General features: G+C 48.1%; 1 protein-coding gene across 1 annotated transcript; it reads right to left on the bottom strand.

Annotated features, from left to right (window-relative positions):
• Positions 1–7,313: 7,313 nt before the first annotated feature.
• Nkx1-2 (NK1 homeobox 2) lies at positions 7,314–12,787 on the bottom strand. The gene is made up of 2 exons (XM_020157861.2): positions 12,013–12,787; positions 7,314–10,426 (listed from the first exon to the last, which is right to left on the bottom strand). The coding sequence occupies exons 1-2, from the start codon at positions 12,224–12,226 to the stop codon at positions 9,717–9,719; spliced, it is 924 nt and encodes a 307-aa protein (XP_020013450.1). The 5' UTR covers positions 12,227–12,787; the 3' UTR covers positions 7,314–9,716.
• Between the last annotated feature and the right edge of the window lie 1,137 nt (positions 12,788–13,924).

Below are 13,924 nucleotides of genomic sequence, written 5' to 3'. Positions count from 1 at the left end.
GACACTACTTTGGGAGAATTTCAGCTATGTGTAGAGTAGTAAAACGGTGGTGTGGGGCCAGGTATGCCACCCTCAAGTCTGTGCCAGCACCTGCATGGACAGAGCATAGGAAACAGCGTAAGCTATCAGGAGGCCATGAACAGATAACAGGCACTATGGTGAAACTGGAAAAGACAAAATTATCCACCCGGCACACAGCCCTTATAATTCTCCCATATGGCCAGAACAGAAACTGGATGGAACTTGACACATGACTGTGGACTATCAGGAGCTTAATAAAGTTACTCTGCCTTTACATGCTGGACGTGCCTTCAGCTAAGGACATTTTGGACCAATTAACTTTGGTGGATTGGCTAATGCTTTCTTCTCTATAGACTTGGTGCTGGAAAGTCAAGGTCAATTTGTCTTTACCTGACAAGGTCGCCAATGGACATTTTTGGTGTCCATTGCATATATGCATAGTCCACAACTATGCCATAATTTGGTTGCCATGGATTTGTCTACTTGGATGCATGCCGGTGTGTACTTGGCTCATTATATCAAGAACATTTTATTAACCTCTCATTCTCTTGTAGAGCTGGAAGCAGCAGTAGTATCTCTGAATTTGGCCCAGTCATGATGAGGTTGGGCAGCCAACAAAGCCAAAAAGCAAGAACCTGGCTGTTCTGCCAAATTCTTGGGTGTTGTATGGTTGAGTAAGACCCCATTATTGACAGGTGTTCCCAATACCACAGGAGAAAGTGCAGCTACAAGCCTTCTTAGGTCTGCTGGGATATTGGGGGGCATTTATGCCACCCATGGCTTTAATTGTAACTCCCTACATGCCCCACCATGAAAGGGCATGACATGGGATCAGACTGACTTGGAACAGACTGCCTTCATTAAGGAAAAACAGTTAATGGCCCAAGTGTAAGCCCTTACTGTTACTAGAAACAGGGCGCCATTTAAACTGGGTGTTACTGTAGCGCCAACAGGTTATGCTTGGGGTCTCTGGCAAAGACAGGATGACACACAAATACCTATTGGTTTTTGTTCCCAATTGTGAAAAGAAGCTGAACTCCACTACACTTTAACTGATAAATAGCTAAAGGCAATATATGCTATTCCAATATCTATAAGACCCTTAATGGGGAAGCAAGAAGTTAGGGTCTAGACTAAGTATCCCATAGCAGGATGGGTACGATTTTGGTCAAAGTCTCCCAGGACGGGAGTAACTCAGTCTCTCAGAATGAGAAGAGCTCTAAGTTTCCCAAAACAGGCATAAGGCGAAGTTTCCCAGGACAGGAGGAACTCAAATTCTCACATTGGCTAAGTTGGTTGCCTATTTGAAACAACGTGTCAATTTGCAGTCCAGTCTGTCAGGAGAATAGCTGGCAGCTGTTATAGATCCTTTAGAATTTACTTGTGGTGACACTGATGTTCCAGATATGGAACATATCAAGAAGGGATGGTGCTCCTACTCCTCACTACTGGGTATACTGATGGCAGTTGCGTGGGAGGGTCTACCTTACAGGTAGCCATGGGATACCAGGTGGATCCCAAGAAACTATGGTATAAACAAGGCTATGGACAAATGTATGGCATATTGTAAAAGAGGAACACTCCCCTATACATATTACTATGGACAGTTAGGCCGTATATAAGGGGTTAACTGTTTGGTTGCCACAATGGAAAAGCCAGAACTGGCAAGTAAAATGAAGCACCCTATGAGGTATACAGTTGTGGCAAGACTTATGAGACTGGGGACACCATAAGCAGATGCATTGTCCAAAATCAGAACTGGGAAAGTTCATCCCTTGGGAGTCACCTGGCTCCATGAGACACTTGGTCATGTAGGGGTACAGGTTATGGCAGCTATAGGACCACAATTAGGAGTTACTACTATCATTGTGGAAGCGCAGGAAGCATGTAATGCCTGCTCCAATTTATGCTGCAGAGTATCTCTGTGACATTGTTTCCTTAGGGAACATTGATAGAGGGCAGAAAACCCTGCTGGATTGGCAGGTAGGCAATATTGGGTCTCTTCCAAGATCACTAGGTGATTGTTACATTTTAACTGTGGCTGCTTGTTTGCATCTGCTGCTATGCATGCCTCCCAGCATACACTATACGAGGCCTAAGACAACTTATGTCAGCCTATGGCACACCCCCGACAATACACAGTGATGGGGCACTGATTTTGCTGGACACGAGGTGCAAACATGGACTCAGGAAAAAGGCATTCAATGGAAATTGCACATGCCATATTGGCCACAGGTTGCTCAAATGACTGAACGATATAATGGGATGTTAAAGCGCCATTTGTGCATAACCACACCTAATCCCCCTCTTGGAATAGTTGTGCTGAGTGACTACCTAATGCTGTATGCTCATTCAGTGAGCAGCCCAGGAGAGATGGCCATTCTCCACTGGGCAGGCTGCTGACATCAGGCCAGGTACATTTAAAAGGGGTCTGGAAAGATGCTTCTCTACCAGCACCGCAGGTAGATCAAAGATTGTTAATGCTGCCTGCTCCAACTACAATTTCAAAAGGGCAAACACAAGACTGGTCTTGGCCATGGGTGATACATGGTCCTTCCTCACCGTGGATGTGACCTACAGCTTTGGGACAGGAATATCAATTGGTAATTGAAAGTCCTGTGGTTCTGTGGCTCTGACCCATTGTTGTCTCTATTTTCACAGACGGGTACTGCTATTTTATTATTTTATTTTATTTTTCATTTTTCTTTTATTATTCATATGTGCATACAAGGCTTGGTTCATTTCTCCCCCCTGCCCCCACCCCCTCCCTTACCATCCACTCCGCCCCCTCCCTCTCCCCCCCCCTCAATACCCAGCAGAAACTATTTTGCCCTTATCTCTAATTTTGTTGTAGAGAGAGTATAAGCAATAATAGGAAGGAACAAGGGTTTTTGCTGATTGAGATAAGGATAGCTGTACAGGGCATTGACTCACATTGATTTCCTGTGCGTGGGTGTTACCTTCTAGGTTAATTCTTTTTGATCTAACCTTTTCTCTAGTTCCTGGTCCCCTTTTCCTATTGGCCTCAGTTGCTTTAAGGTATCTGCTTTAGTTTCTCTGCGTTAAGGGCAACAAATGCTAGCTAGTTTCTTAGGTGTCTTACCTATCCTCACCCCTCCCTTGTGTGCTCTCGCTTTTATCATGTGCTCATAGTCCAATCCCCTTGTTGTGTTTGCCCTTGATCTAATGTCCACATATGAGGGAGAACATACGATTTTTGGTTTTTTGAGCCAGGCTAACCTCACTCAGAATGATGTTCTCCAATTCCATCCATTTACCAGCGAATGATAACATTTCGTTCTTCTTCATGGCTGCATAAAATTCCATTGTGTATAGATACCACATTTTCTTAATCCAGTGCTGGGGCATCTTGGCTGTTTCCATAACTTGGCTATTGTGAATAGTGCCGCAATAAACATGGATGTGCAGGTGCCTCTGGAGTAACCTGTGTCACAGTGTTTTGGGTATATCCCCAAGAGTGGTATTGCTGAATCAAATGGTAGATCGATGTCCAGCTTTTTAAGTAGCCTCCAAATTTTTTTCCATTGTGGTTGTACTAGTCTACATTCCCACCAACAGTGTAAGAGGGTTCCTTTTTCCCTGCATCCTTGCCAACACCTGTTGTTGGTGGTGTTGCTGATGATGGCTATTCTAACGGGGTGAGATGGAATCTTAGTGTGGTTTTAATTTGCATTTCCTTTATTGCTAGAGATGGTGAGCATTTTTTCATGTGTTTTCCGGCCAGGGTACTGCTATTTTAAACGGTTCTTATGTTGTTTGTTGGAGCCCTCGTTCAATGTTGCCCACACCGTGCAATCTGAACACCTCCTGAGAATGCCTGGAACATGAGCATGGTACCGGAGGCTGGGTTGTCCACCTGTACTGGCCACAGTATTGACCAGGACACCTCATGCAACATGTATTTTGCCTGAGGGACAGGACTTACCAGTAGTAGTTTCTTCTGCTTTGTTATCATCTTTCCCAGGGTGACCAGTAATGCTCTGCTGTCCTGGGCACACATGCACGTCTCCAACTGCAAGGCATGTGAGGACTTACCAATGGATGCAGCTAGAGAACTGCCGTGGACTATACACCCAGCTACCCGGGAGAACTGGAACTCTCTGTGCCAATCCAACAGTACAGGACGGAAATAAGGACAGCTGATTAAGACTTCGTTAAGACAGGATCATGGCAATGTGCCACCCCCTATTGGCTACTCCGTACAGAATGGGTAGGGGTGAGTATCAGCAGAACATGTGGAGTTACAAGAACAGGCACCCATCTGTATAGAGCAAACCAAAGGAGACTCTAAGTGGGTAGCTGGTTGGCTACCCAGAGAATTCTGTAATACTATTATTTATCCTTCACCTGGACATTGGTGGAATAACCATTCTTATACTGGCACCAAACCAGCTGATTGGGCCTTACCTGGATATCTATGGGCGTGTGAACATCCTTATCTTTCAGGACATTGAGTAGGGCATTGTACCTGGGCCATCTGCATGTATGCGGGACCATTCTGGCTACTTTGCTATAGGCCCCTGCCAACTGGGATGCTGTATACCATAGATGGCACAGAACCAAGGAAAACTAATGCAAATAAATGCCCTTACTGGTAACTCTTTACAGGAATGGTGGAGTAACCTACGGTCCACCTGGCAGTGGATAGTGTTGTTATGGCTTCTGGATTCAAGGAGTCTTCTTATGGGCCTGAATACCAGGCAAGGACACATCTGCATGAGGTGGTGGAGTGTGTAGAGACCATGTTCTCAGTCACGCAGGTGCAACTTTGGAGGGAGGGGGACACAGCTCTGGGAACACCGTCTTAGGAACGTAACCTTGAAGGTGTAACCATGGAAACTTAACCTTGGGCCACCTGCCCCGGGTGGATGCCAAAGTACATTTATGTAACAGTGTAGGTGTTTATGAGCCCAGGCTGCTGTGTAACTGTTTTTTGGGGGTTTTAGGAGACAGGCATAGCAGGTTGCTCCCATTTCTCCTTCCCTCCAGCAATGTGCTGTTGTTGCTCTGAATAAAGCCACCTATGCAATTGCCTCCTGTCTCATATGCATTCTTTCAGTTTTCCCCCAACCCACTCTGGCACTGCAGGCCAAAACAGTGAGCATGACAACATGAAGGTATCACCATTCCCGGCTATGCTCAGTTTTCTGAATGTTTATTATTCTGCAAATACACGAAATTCTTCTTAAACAAGGTGGTTGGCTAGGTACAGTATTTTGAACATCTTTTCCAGCTTGGATGAATGATAGCCATCATCACTATACCAGGCACTAAGCTAAGTACCTTCCAATTAACTTCTCATGTCCTCTCCATCACCCTCTTAGGTAGGTGTTATGGTGAGGAAACAGAGGCACAAAGACATTAGTAACTTGCTATGGTCACATATCACTGAGGGATGGACGTGGTTTTAAACACTGAATAGACCTTATGGAGCCAGGAGCTATGATTTGAGCACTATGCTCTCTCACTTTAACAGGGGCCCTTGTGAACCACATAGTCCAAGAGAACCAGGAAGGGGTGGATGTGGCCCAACAGTGTCACCAGGATTTTCCCCCTTTGTCACTTTCAGGTTTTCCCCCAGCTCTAAAGTGTTTTCTATTTCTGCTTGTTTCCCTGAATCTGTGTAACAAACTACATGATTAAATTGTGTATTTGACATTTATTGAAGAATTTCTTATATTACTGAGGCAGGACAAATCAGGAAAATTGAGGCATGGGAAACAGTAGCCAGGAACTATATTAATAAATGACTTGATTAAAGCTCACAGGCAGTATTTTCTCCACTTGAAGTCTTACATTACACTCCCTCAACAAGCTGCAACATTTAGTAAAAAGGGAAAACAAGAGGGAAAAAGCAGCTCTCCCCCTCTGACCTTGCCCACTTGCCCAAAAAAGTAGTGTGCTCTGGGAAGTGAGCGCCAGTATCTTACAGAAAGACACTTGTCCCAGGAAAACGCCTGGGAAAGTGATTTCTCTAGGCACAAAAAGTGTTTATGAAGGAAAATACTTATCACAAATATGGGCACCTGTCTTGAAGGGAGCACCTGGCAGGACCCATCCTTTAAGAGGATGCTCAGACATCTATGTCATAATGACCCTAATTTAGTAAGTGGGTCAACCTTGAAATCTTTGAGCCCAATGATAAAAATGGTATAATAGCAAGAATGAGTAAATATACCAAATGTCTGGACAAAGTGGAACACTTTTTCTAAGGTAAATTCAAGCTAATCCCCAACCCACTTTTTTACCCCTGATGTTAGAGCATTCTTTACACCTTTTATCAGATGTGCCCAAACCCATGTCTGGACTTTGTACTCTGTTTCTATCTTTCCTTTGCTTTGCTTTACCACTTTCTTGGTCTCTACCTCTATGTGTCCTAAAATTCTTTTTTTGGGACAATATCATGGACTCAGTCCCCAAGGGCCAGGAAGAGGCCTAGCGCTTTGGAGACCCCCTCTCTGGAGCATCACCAGTTCTTGTAACATTACCCCACTCCTAATGTTAAATGCTAGTCAAACCAGTTCTGAAGAATTGTTTATAAGCAGCTAAGCACACTAAATTAATCCATGTCCATAAAATGAATTGGGATTCTGGCAATGTTAGAAATGCTCTCCACTCACTCCCCAAAATGTGGCTCCAGGTTACATGGCTTCAAGTGGGGATGGAAAATTGTTACTTTTAACAACAGTACTCATGCTGAGACCCACCAGGATCTTTTGGGGGGGGGGTATTAACAATTTATAAGCCAGGCGCCTGTGGCTTATGCCTATAATCCTAGCTACCTGAGGCTAAAATCAGGAGGATTGTGGTTGGAGGCCAGCCTGGGCAAATAGTTCTTAAGACCCCATGTCCAAAATAACCAGAGCAAAATGAACTGGAGGTGTGGGTCAGGCAGTAGAACACCCGCTTTGCAAGTGCTAAGTTCTGAGTTTAAACCCTAGTCCCACCAAAAAAAAAAAAAAAAAAAGTAAGGTTAAGAGGACAATAATGTCCTAGAAATTCGATAGGTAGATGTTGGCTTAATTAGTAGGTACTAATTAAATTCCATGAAGATGTTTCGCTTTTGCTAGGAAAATGGCCTTCAGTGTGTATCTGTATAAACTGCCTGCACATGGCTTCTCTATGTAGATCTATCTAGTCTGGATCTGACAGGACAGCTTAAGGAAGTAGTATTAGGGTGGAGAAGGGGGATACACATGTACATCCTCAGATAATGATACAATTATTTAAAAGCTTTGCTAATAGAGAGCAGGGGATAATCAAACAAGAAATCATTGCAAAAAGAATTTATTAAGCCAACACAGCAAAAAGAATTTATTAAGCCAACACAGCAAAAAGATGAGTGTAAGGATTTGGTTGGAAAGCCACTGGGCCTCTTAAAGCAGTAGAAATCCAAAGCCACACACTTTGAGCATTACTCTGTGACAGTTTGTAGGAGGAAGGGTCAGGAATTACAGCACCATGAGAACACAGATAAGCCTCCCACCTCCCTCCCTATTACCTCTCTTCAACTGAAGTCTGTGATTCCCATACCTGAGAGGACTGGAATGAAATGTTTCCCACTTATTACAGAAATTTAACCTCTTTGGGCCAGCTGTGGTGGATCACACCTGTAATCCCATCTACGCAGGAGGCATAGATAGAAAGATCATGGCCTCAGGCTGGCTCCAGGCAAAAATGTGAGACCCTATCCAAAATATAACTAAAGCAAGAGAGGGCTTGGAGCTGAGGCTCAAGTGGCAGAATACTTGCCAAACAAGCATAGTGAAGCTCTGAATTCAAACCCCAATACTGCCTCCCAAAAAAAAAGAGAGAAAACAAAATTTAACCTTTTGGTTACAAATCTCACCTTCGAGTACTTGAGTTGCTTGTTTGTACACATAGAATGTTACTTTTGAGAACCCAGCAAATAGTTACTGGAGAAATATTTACCAATCTGTAAAATGAATAAAATTATATTCTCTACTACAATAACTGCATTTTTTATCTCATCTGGCACCACCTGCCATTTAGGAAGTTAAAAGGTGTTGTTTGGAGATATTCTTCAGAATAGAAGGAGAAGTCTAATTAGCAAATAATACATAATTAAATAATACATCCTCTCAAATCTTAGAGTCTTCAGTTAAGTTGGGGTGGGGAGATATTTTCTATCGTTCCTGACAAGAATAAAACTAAACATTTCAAAATTATAGTAATATAATGTGTTCATAATACCAAACAGTGTGCTTTTACTTTGAAAACACTGATCATTAAATTGAATTATAATAGTATAAGCTATCAAGAAATAGCATGAGTGTTCATATAGAAGTAAATAAAATGAGAATGAATTGGGGAACTGTGGCTTAGAATTGGGACATGTCAGTATCTAAGATGTGGCTGTAAGTATATTCCTCAGAAAGCTAATGGAAGAGTAAATTCCAAACCAAAAACTAGCAAGGGAATTTTACAGAAGAACCAAGTTTCAAAGGGAGACAGTAGAAGTGGGAGTTAGAAGCATGTGTTAAAGTCCATCAGTTGCTCCCATTACCAACAAGGTTTTGGCCTTGTTTACACTTAGTACTTCTTCCCCAGTCTCTTAAAACCTTTCACTTGTTCACCACCAGAGAGAATCAGTTTGGAATTCTTATATGACCTAAAAATGTTGTTTGTGCTTTTAAAAAATAGTTCAGTGCCGGACTTGATATGCTGGAGAAAGCTAGCTGTGCCCCAATTTGGTTCACTTTGGGAATTCAGGAATCTCATTGATAATTAGCCAGGACTGAGGTTTGTATCAAATACTGCACATCAAAATAGGCTGCCTCGTTCATAGACCTCATCATATTTGCTGGACCATCACTTTCCTTCATCACCATTTTTATGCACTTAGGGTCACTACTGCGTTTGTCCAAGCTGCTCTCAAAACCTGCAGTGCAACGCACTGTCTTCAGCAAATAAATCTAGCCGCAACGCTGAGCAACCCTTCCTGATAGAAACTTTTGATCTGCTCAGAAAAATAAGGTACCCACTCTCTTAAGAATAACCTGAACCATCTGTTAGGAATAGTCCGAATCTTAAAATGAAGACCTAGAGATGCTGAGTTATGCATGTAAAAAATAGTCTATTTCACAGTCGCATCAAGGGCCCAGCTCCTCCAACTTTGTTCAGGATTTGGGAGGAGCCATGCAGTGTAAACCAATAATCAAGCATCAAGAGGGAAACAGGAGAAGAGAAAGATCCCCACTCCACTCCCCTCAGAATGAGCTGGAATCTTCGAAGATTCCATCCCAGGTGCAACAAAGCATCTTGTCTCCATCCTAGAACGTCCATCCAGGACCCTGACCCTTAAGGAAAAAAAAAAAAAAACCCTTAAACTGAATTAAACCTGACCGAAAGTGAAAAAGCAAAGTCCAGAAACTGGAAGATTTTAAGACAGCCTCCGTCTCGAGACACTTCCTTGACCCCTTTGCAGCCAGCATGGACCCAGGAGCTCTGAGCCACAAGGAGGGGAGCGCAAGCGGCTTCTCCCCGCCCTCTGGCGGTGTAGCCTTGCAGGTGGAAGGAAAGGGACGCGCAGACATCCGTGGGCCAGGAGGGGGCAGCCGGTGTGCGTCGGCGCCCCTCTGAAAAGGGGGAGCACACGACGACGCCAATCACTAGTGAGTCCAGTCGAATCCAGAGTCCCGGGGGCTCGGGGTTCATAGGTGCGGGGCGTAGAAAGGGGTTAGGTAGGAGGGCCCGAGGAATGGCGCGAAGGGGCTCGCGGTGGAGGCGGCCGTTAGCGGGAAGGACGCAGTGGCGGGGAACAGCACGTTGGTGGCGGAGTAGGAGGGAAAAGTCTGGAAGGGCAGAGCACTGGAGCCCGGGGGGCCGGGGCTGCTCCCCGAGCCGCCGCAGGTCCCCGATGTCGCTCCGGGCGTCCCAGGCTGGGGTGCGCCGCCCCCCGCCTGCGCCGCGCCATCGGCGCCTGGGTTCTGCTTCTTCCACTTGGTCCTGCGATTCTGGAACCAGATTTTGACCTGCGTCTCGGTGAGGCTGAGCGACAGTGCTAGATTCAGGCGCTCGCACACTGACAGGTAGCGCGTGGCCCTGAACTTGTTCTCCAAGGCCACCAGCTGCTCGTAAGTGAAGGCGGTGCGCGCGCGCCGCGGTTTGGCGCAGCTGGGTTCGGCGCGCCGGCGCCGGGGCCGCGGGGAGTCGGGCGAGCCGGAGGAGCCGGTGAGGCCGCTCTCGCCAGCCGCGCTGCTCTCCCCAGCTGCGACCGCCGCCCCGGCCTCGGGGGAGCGCGCGGGTCCCGCCTGCAAGCGCTCAACCCGCTCCCGTCCCGCATCCTCCGCGTCCTCCTCCTCCTCTTCCGCCTCAGAGCCCTCCAGAGGGGACGCTGAGCCAGCGTTTCGGCCTGCAGCATCTAAAAGAAGAAGAGGGCGGTGACCAAAAGTCCATAGCCACCCAGTCTATCCCCGATCCTCCTCCTCGCCCTCTCCAGAGCACGCAGCTGCCTACCCCACCAAACCCAAAGTTCTCTCCTCCCCAATTAGTGCTCCCCAGCCCCTACCGACCACCGGCTCAAGCACATCTAGGGGGTACGGTATCCTCTTGCCCTTCACAAATCTGTCACCAAGTAGGCGTCCATAGTACATGTTGAATGAATGGCACCCCGCATCAAGAAAGAATGGTGCCCTTATTAGGCAACCTTTGGGGGTAAGGGTCATTGTGCATTAACACATAGAGATGTCAAGTGTGTTTAGTGCTGTGCCTCCCCAGTCCCCAGAAACCTGTCTTGGTGTGGGACTCCTAGCAATTAAAAAAAGAAGTTATTAAGCTCTCAACTACTCCCCCTCCCACACACACACACTTTAAAGTGAAATTCCCCCTTTCCCATCTTCTCTCTCCTGCCGTGTTAATAGAGTTTCAGATTTGTGCGGGGCCGGATCGATAGATGTCATCTATTAAAGGTAAGTTTTAATCGAACAATATTAGGATCAGACAGAGGAAGGGGGTTTGATGTCGGTACCTGCAAGCTGCGGGCAGGAGATATGCAGGAGCCAGTAATAGAATATCGATCACGGGGCTGGGGGGAGGGGAGCGCGGCCCCTCGGAGAGACCATCAAACAATTACCAGACCCGCGACCCGGGCCCAAGCTCGGCCGCCAGAGGCGCCCAGGGCCCCAGACAATCACTGCCAAACTTGGGGAGGAGCAGGGAACTGCAGGGCATCCAGCCTATCCCGATACCTCAGCTCGCGGTCCTCGGTGTCCCTCCAGGGAATCCCATGCCCACGTCCCACCCTGAGGCCGCTCTCCCTGATATCTTTCGTCCCCCTTTCCAGCAACAAACTGTCTTGGACACTCCCTCAGGTGTCCACTAGAGTTTGGGGTATGCCAAAAAGGGTTTAGAGAAAAAAAGCTCTCAAAGTATACCATTATCCCAGCTCCTCCCTTAGTCCCAGTCCATTTCGGAGTCTCAGGGAGTGAGCGCGTGGGTGGCCGAGATTTGCAGGTGTCTCCAAGTGGTTGGAAATGGGCACCTGACCAGTTTACTCACCCCAGGCACAGCCTTTGCTTCAGCTCCCCCATCTATAAAATGGGGGTGATATTGATGCTATATGCTTCGAAGTTTCAAGTTTTCATTACCTTTATCCCAGCTCACCGCCCAGTTTCTTGCACGTGGCAAAGCCTTTTAATGCCAGCTGCGTGTGTGCGCCTGAAAAAGTGGGCTCAGGGTGGTAGATTCCACTCCGAGCGAGTCAGGGCTGTGGCGCTCAACCACTTGGCTGGTGTGCAGGGATTAGGCTTCTCTGTGGCAAATCCCAGTCCTGGAAGCTCAGAGCCTCTTCCCTGCCTCAACCCTATTCCAAGGAGCGGGCTTCACACATCTGCTCCTGTGCGCCTTCACTCTTAGGGAAGACATGGCCAAGGGCCATTCACCAGGCCCCGGCTGTTCCCCGATAACACACTGGGTATCACCTGGGCTGGGGACGTCTCGCATTCTTACCAGAGCTCTTCTGCTCCTGAATCGGGTCTCCAGGGCTGGCGTCGTTCCCAGGTTCAACCTCCGCCAAACTTTTCCTGGCATCCCGAGCAGCGAGACGCACAGCCGGGAGCGCAGCGCGAGTGAATTTCTGCGGATCCAGGATGTCCAGGACCGAAAAGGAGATCTTGTGGTGGGAGGGAGCCGCCTTGGCTCCGCCGTCCTGCCATGCCAGCATGCCCGCCGCCTGCGGGCCGGGAGGCCGGAGGCGTGGGGTCCGGAATGGCAGCGCTCGAGTTTACCTTTGGCTGTGGCTCGGCCGCAGCTCTCTAGCCAGTGAACTGGGTTTGCCTGGCCAAGAGAAGCCAAGGAGGGGGGAGGAGGCGGGGCGGGAAGAGAGCCACAGGGGGGCTGCGCGCCGATTGGCACTTGCTAGGCTTAGACCCCCCGTCAGTGGCAGGACGCACTTGCTACAGCCTCAGGACTATGCTGTGCCGGGTGGGGGCAGCTGGTCTGGGGTAGCCGGTGCTCCACGCGCTAGTGCGCGCTCCCTGTCCTTGGGGACAGCGCAGCGGGTTCCACGAGCCTCCGCCCAACCTACGTGGACTCAGAAAGTGCGCAAAGGAGGTTTCCATCCCGCGGATACCGGCTACGCATATACCGCTCTGACTTGAGTTTGCTCCCTTTCTCCCGGGCACCTGACTTTGACTTGGGGATGCCATTGATTCGAGGCAATGCTCAGTGCGTCTGTACCTGTGAAGCACTGTGACAGCTTTAGATCCATTTACGTACCTCGAATTTAAATGCGTTCTCACGGTTTACAGTTTACAAAGCCCTTGGGCCTTCCCGATCCCTTTTGATTTCCCAAGCGTCCCCGTGAGGTGGGCGTGACCTAGCACAGTCCACCATACCTGTTTTAAAGATGAGGAAATTGAGGTTCAAAGAGGAACAAGTGGTCTGCCCAGTGTCACTATTAGTTGGCGACAGAGTCTGGGCTAGACCAGTGCTTTTTCCATTACATCCTGCTGTTTCGGTAATGGAGGAGGAAAATCCTGCACTAAATCGGGGTCTTTCTCTTCCTCCCAGGAGCCCTGCAGGACCAGAAAGCAGAGAGGGTTTTAGGAGAGGTGACAGTGCCCCTGCCAGGTGGAGTGCGGGCTCAGGGCTAGGTGAGATGGCTGAGAGTGGCTGCCCTAGTTTGTTGCCATCCAGGGCACAACCCTCCATGTTCACCAGGCCTTCTTGATAGTCACAGATTGGATCCATTTGCATCAGAAATAGGGTCTCCAGGTTTCTGACCTCCATCCTCTCCCAGCCCCAAGAAGGAAAAGGTTAAAAGTTGCCCGCGATTTAAATTTAAGGTCAGAGAAGAAAGAAGATTAAAATAGCCCCCATCTGCGCCCACCCCTCCCCACGCCCCCAAGTGTCCCGGGATGGCAGCTAGCACAGCGCTTGGGAAGCTTGCGCCTGCCACGCCCGTGCTGACATTCTTTCTTTTGTCACTCGCAGTTTGTGAGCACAAATCATTCATTTCAGCGGCAGATTCTGAGGCTTCCCCTAGCTCCTCCGCCCAGAGCTGCCTCGAACTCTGCCACTCCTTTCTTCCCTGCCACATGCGGTTTCTAAACAATGACTTGGCAATTAATATTGTCTGAGCAGGTAAGAAGTAGGAAGAGGAGGGGAACGCTCCTCATTAAAGGGCCGGGGGCTGCTGATCCCATCTGTTACTGAAGAGGCGGCCTTAGAGGCCGGCTCCTTGTAGCTTTTCTCATTCAAACCTTTGCGCCCCTCCCAGAGGTAGCCACCACATTCCCTGGGGACTTTAAAGCCCTGCCGAAATTCAAGCCAGTTCCAGTCCTAAAGTGAAGACGGCTTGTGCTTTTCAAGCTCTGGAAAGGAAGTGGCCCTGCCCAGGCCCACTGGACCACCTCCCGCC

The sequence above is a fragment of the Castor canadensis genome, chromosome 7, assembly GCF_047511655.1.
Source record: "Castor canadensis chromosome 7, mCasCan1.hap1v2, whole genome shotgun sequence".
Taxonomy (NCBI): domain Eukaryota; kingdom Metazoa; phylum Chordata; class Mammalia; order Rodentia; family Castoridae; genus Castor; species Castor canadensis.
The sequence above is the reverse complement of the archived record's forward strand: the minus strand, read 5'-3'. Positions and strand labels throughout refer to the sequence as shown.

Coding starts and splice junctions, on each gene's coding strand:
- Nkx1-2 (XM_020157861.2), bottom strand. CDS start 12,226: ATGCTGGCATGGCAGGACGGCGGAGCCAAGGCGGCTCCCTCCCACCAC. Junction 10,427..12,012: donor TCAGGAGCAGAAGAGCTCTG/GTAAGAATGCGA, acceptor TTCTTCTTTTAG/ATGCTGCAGGCCGAAACGCT.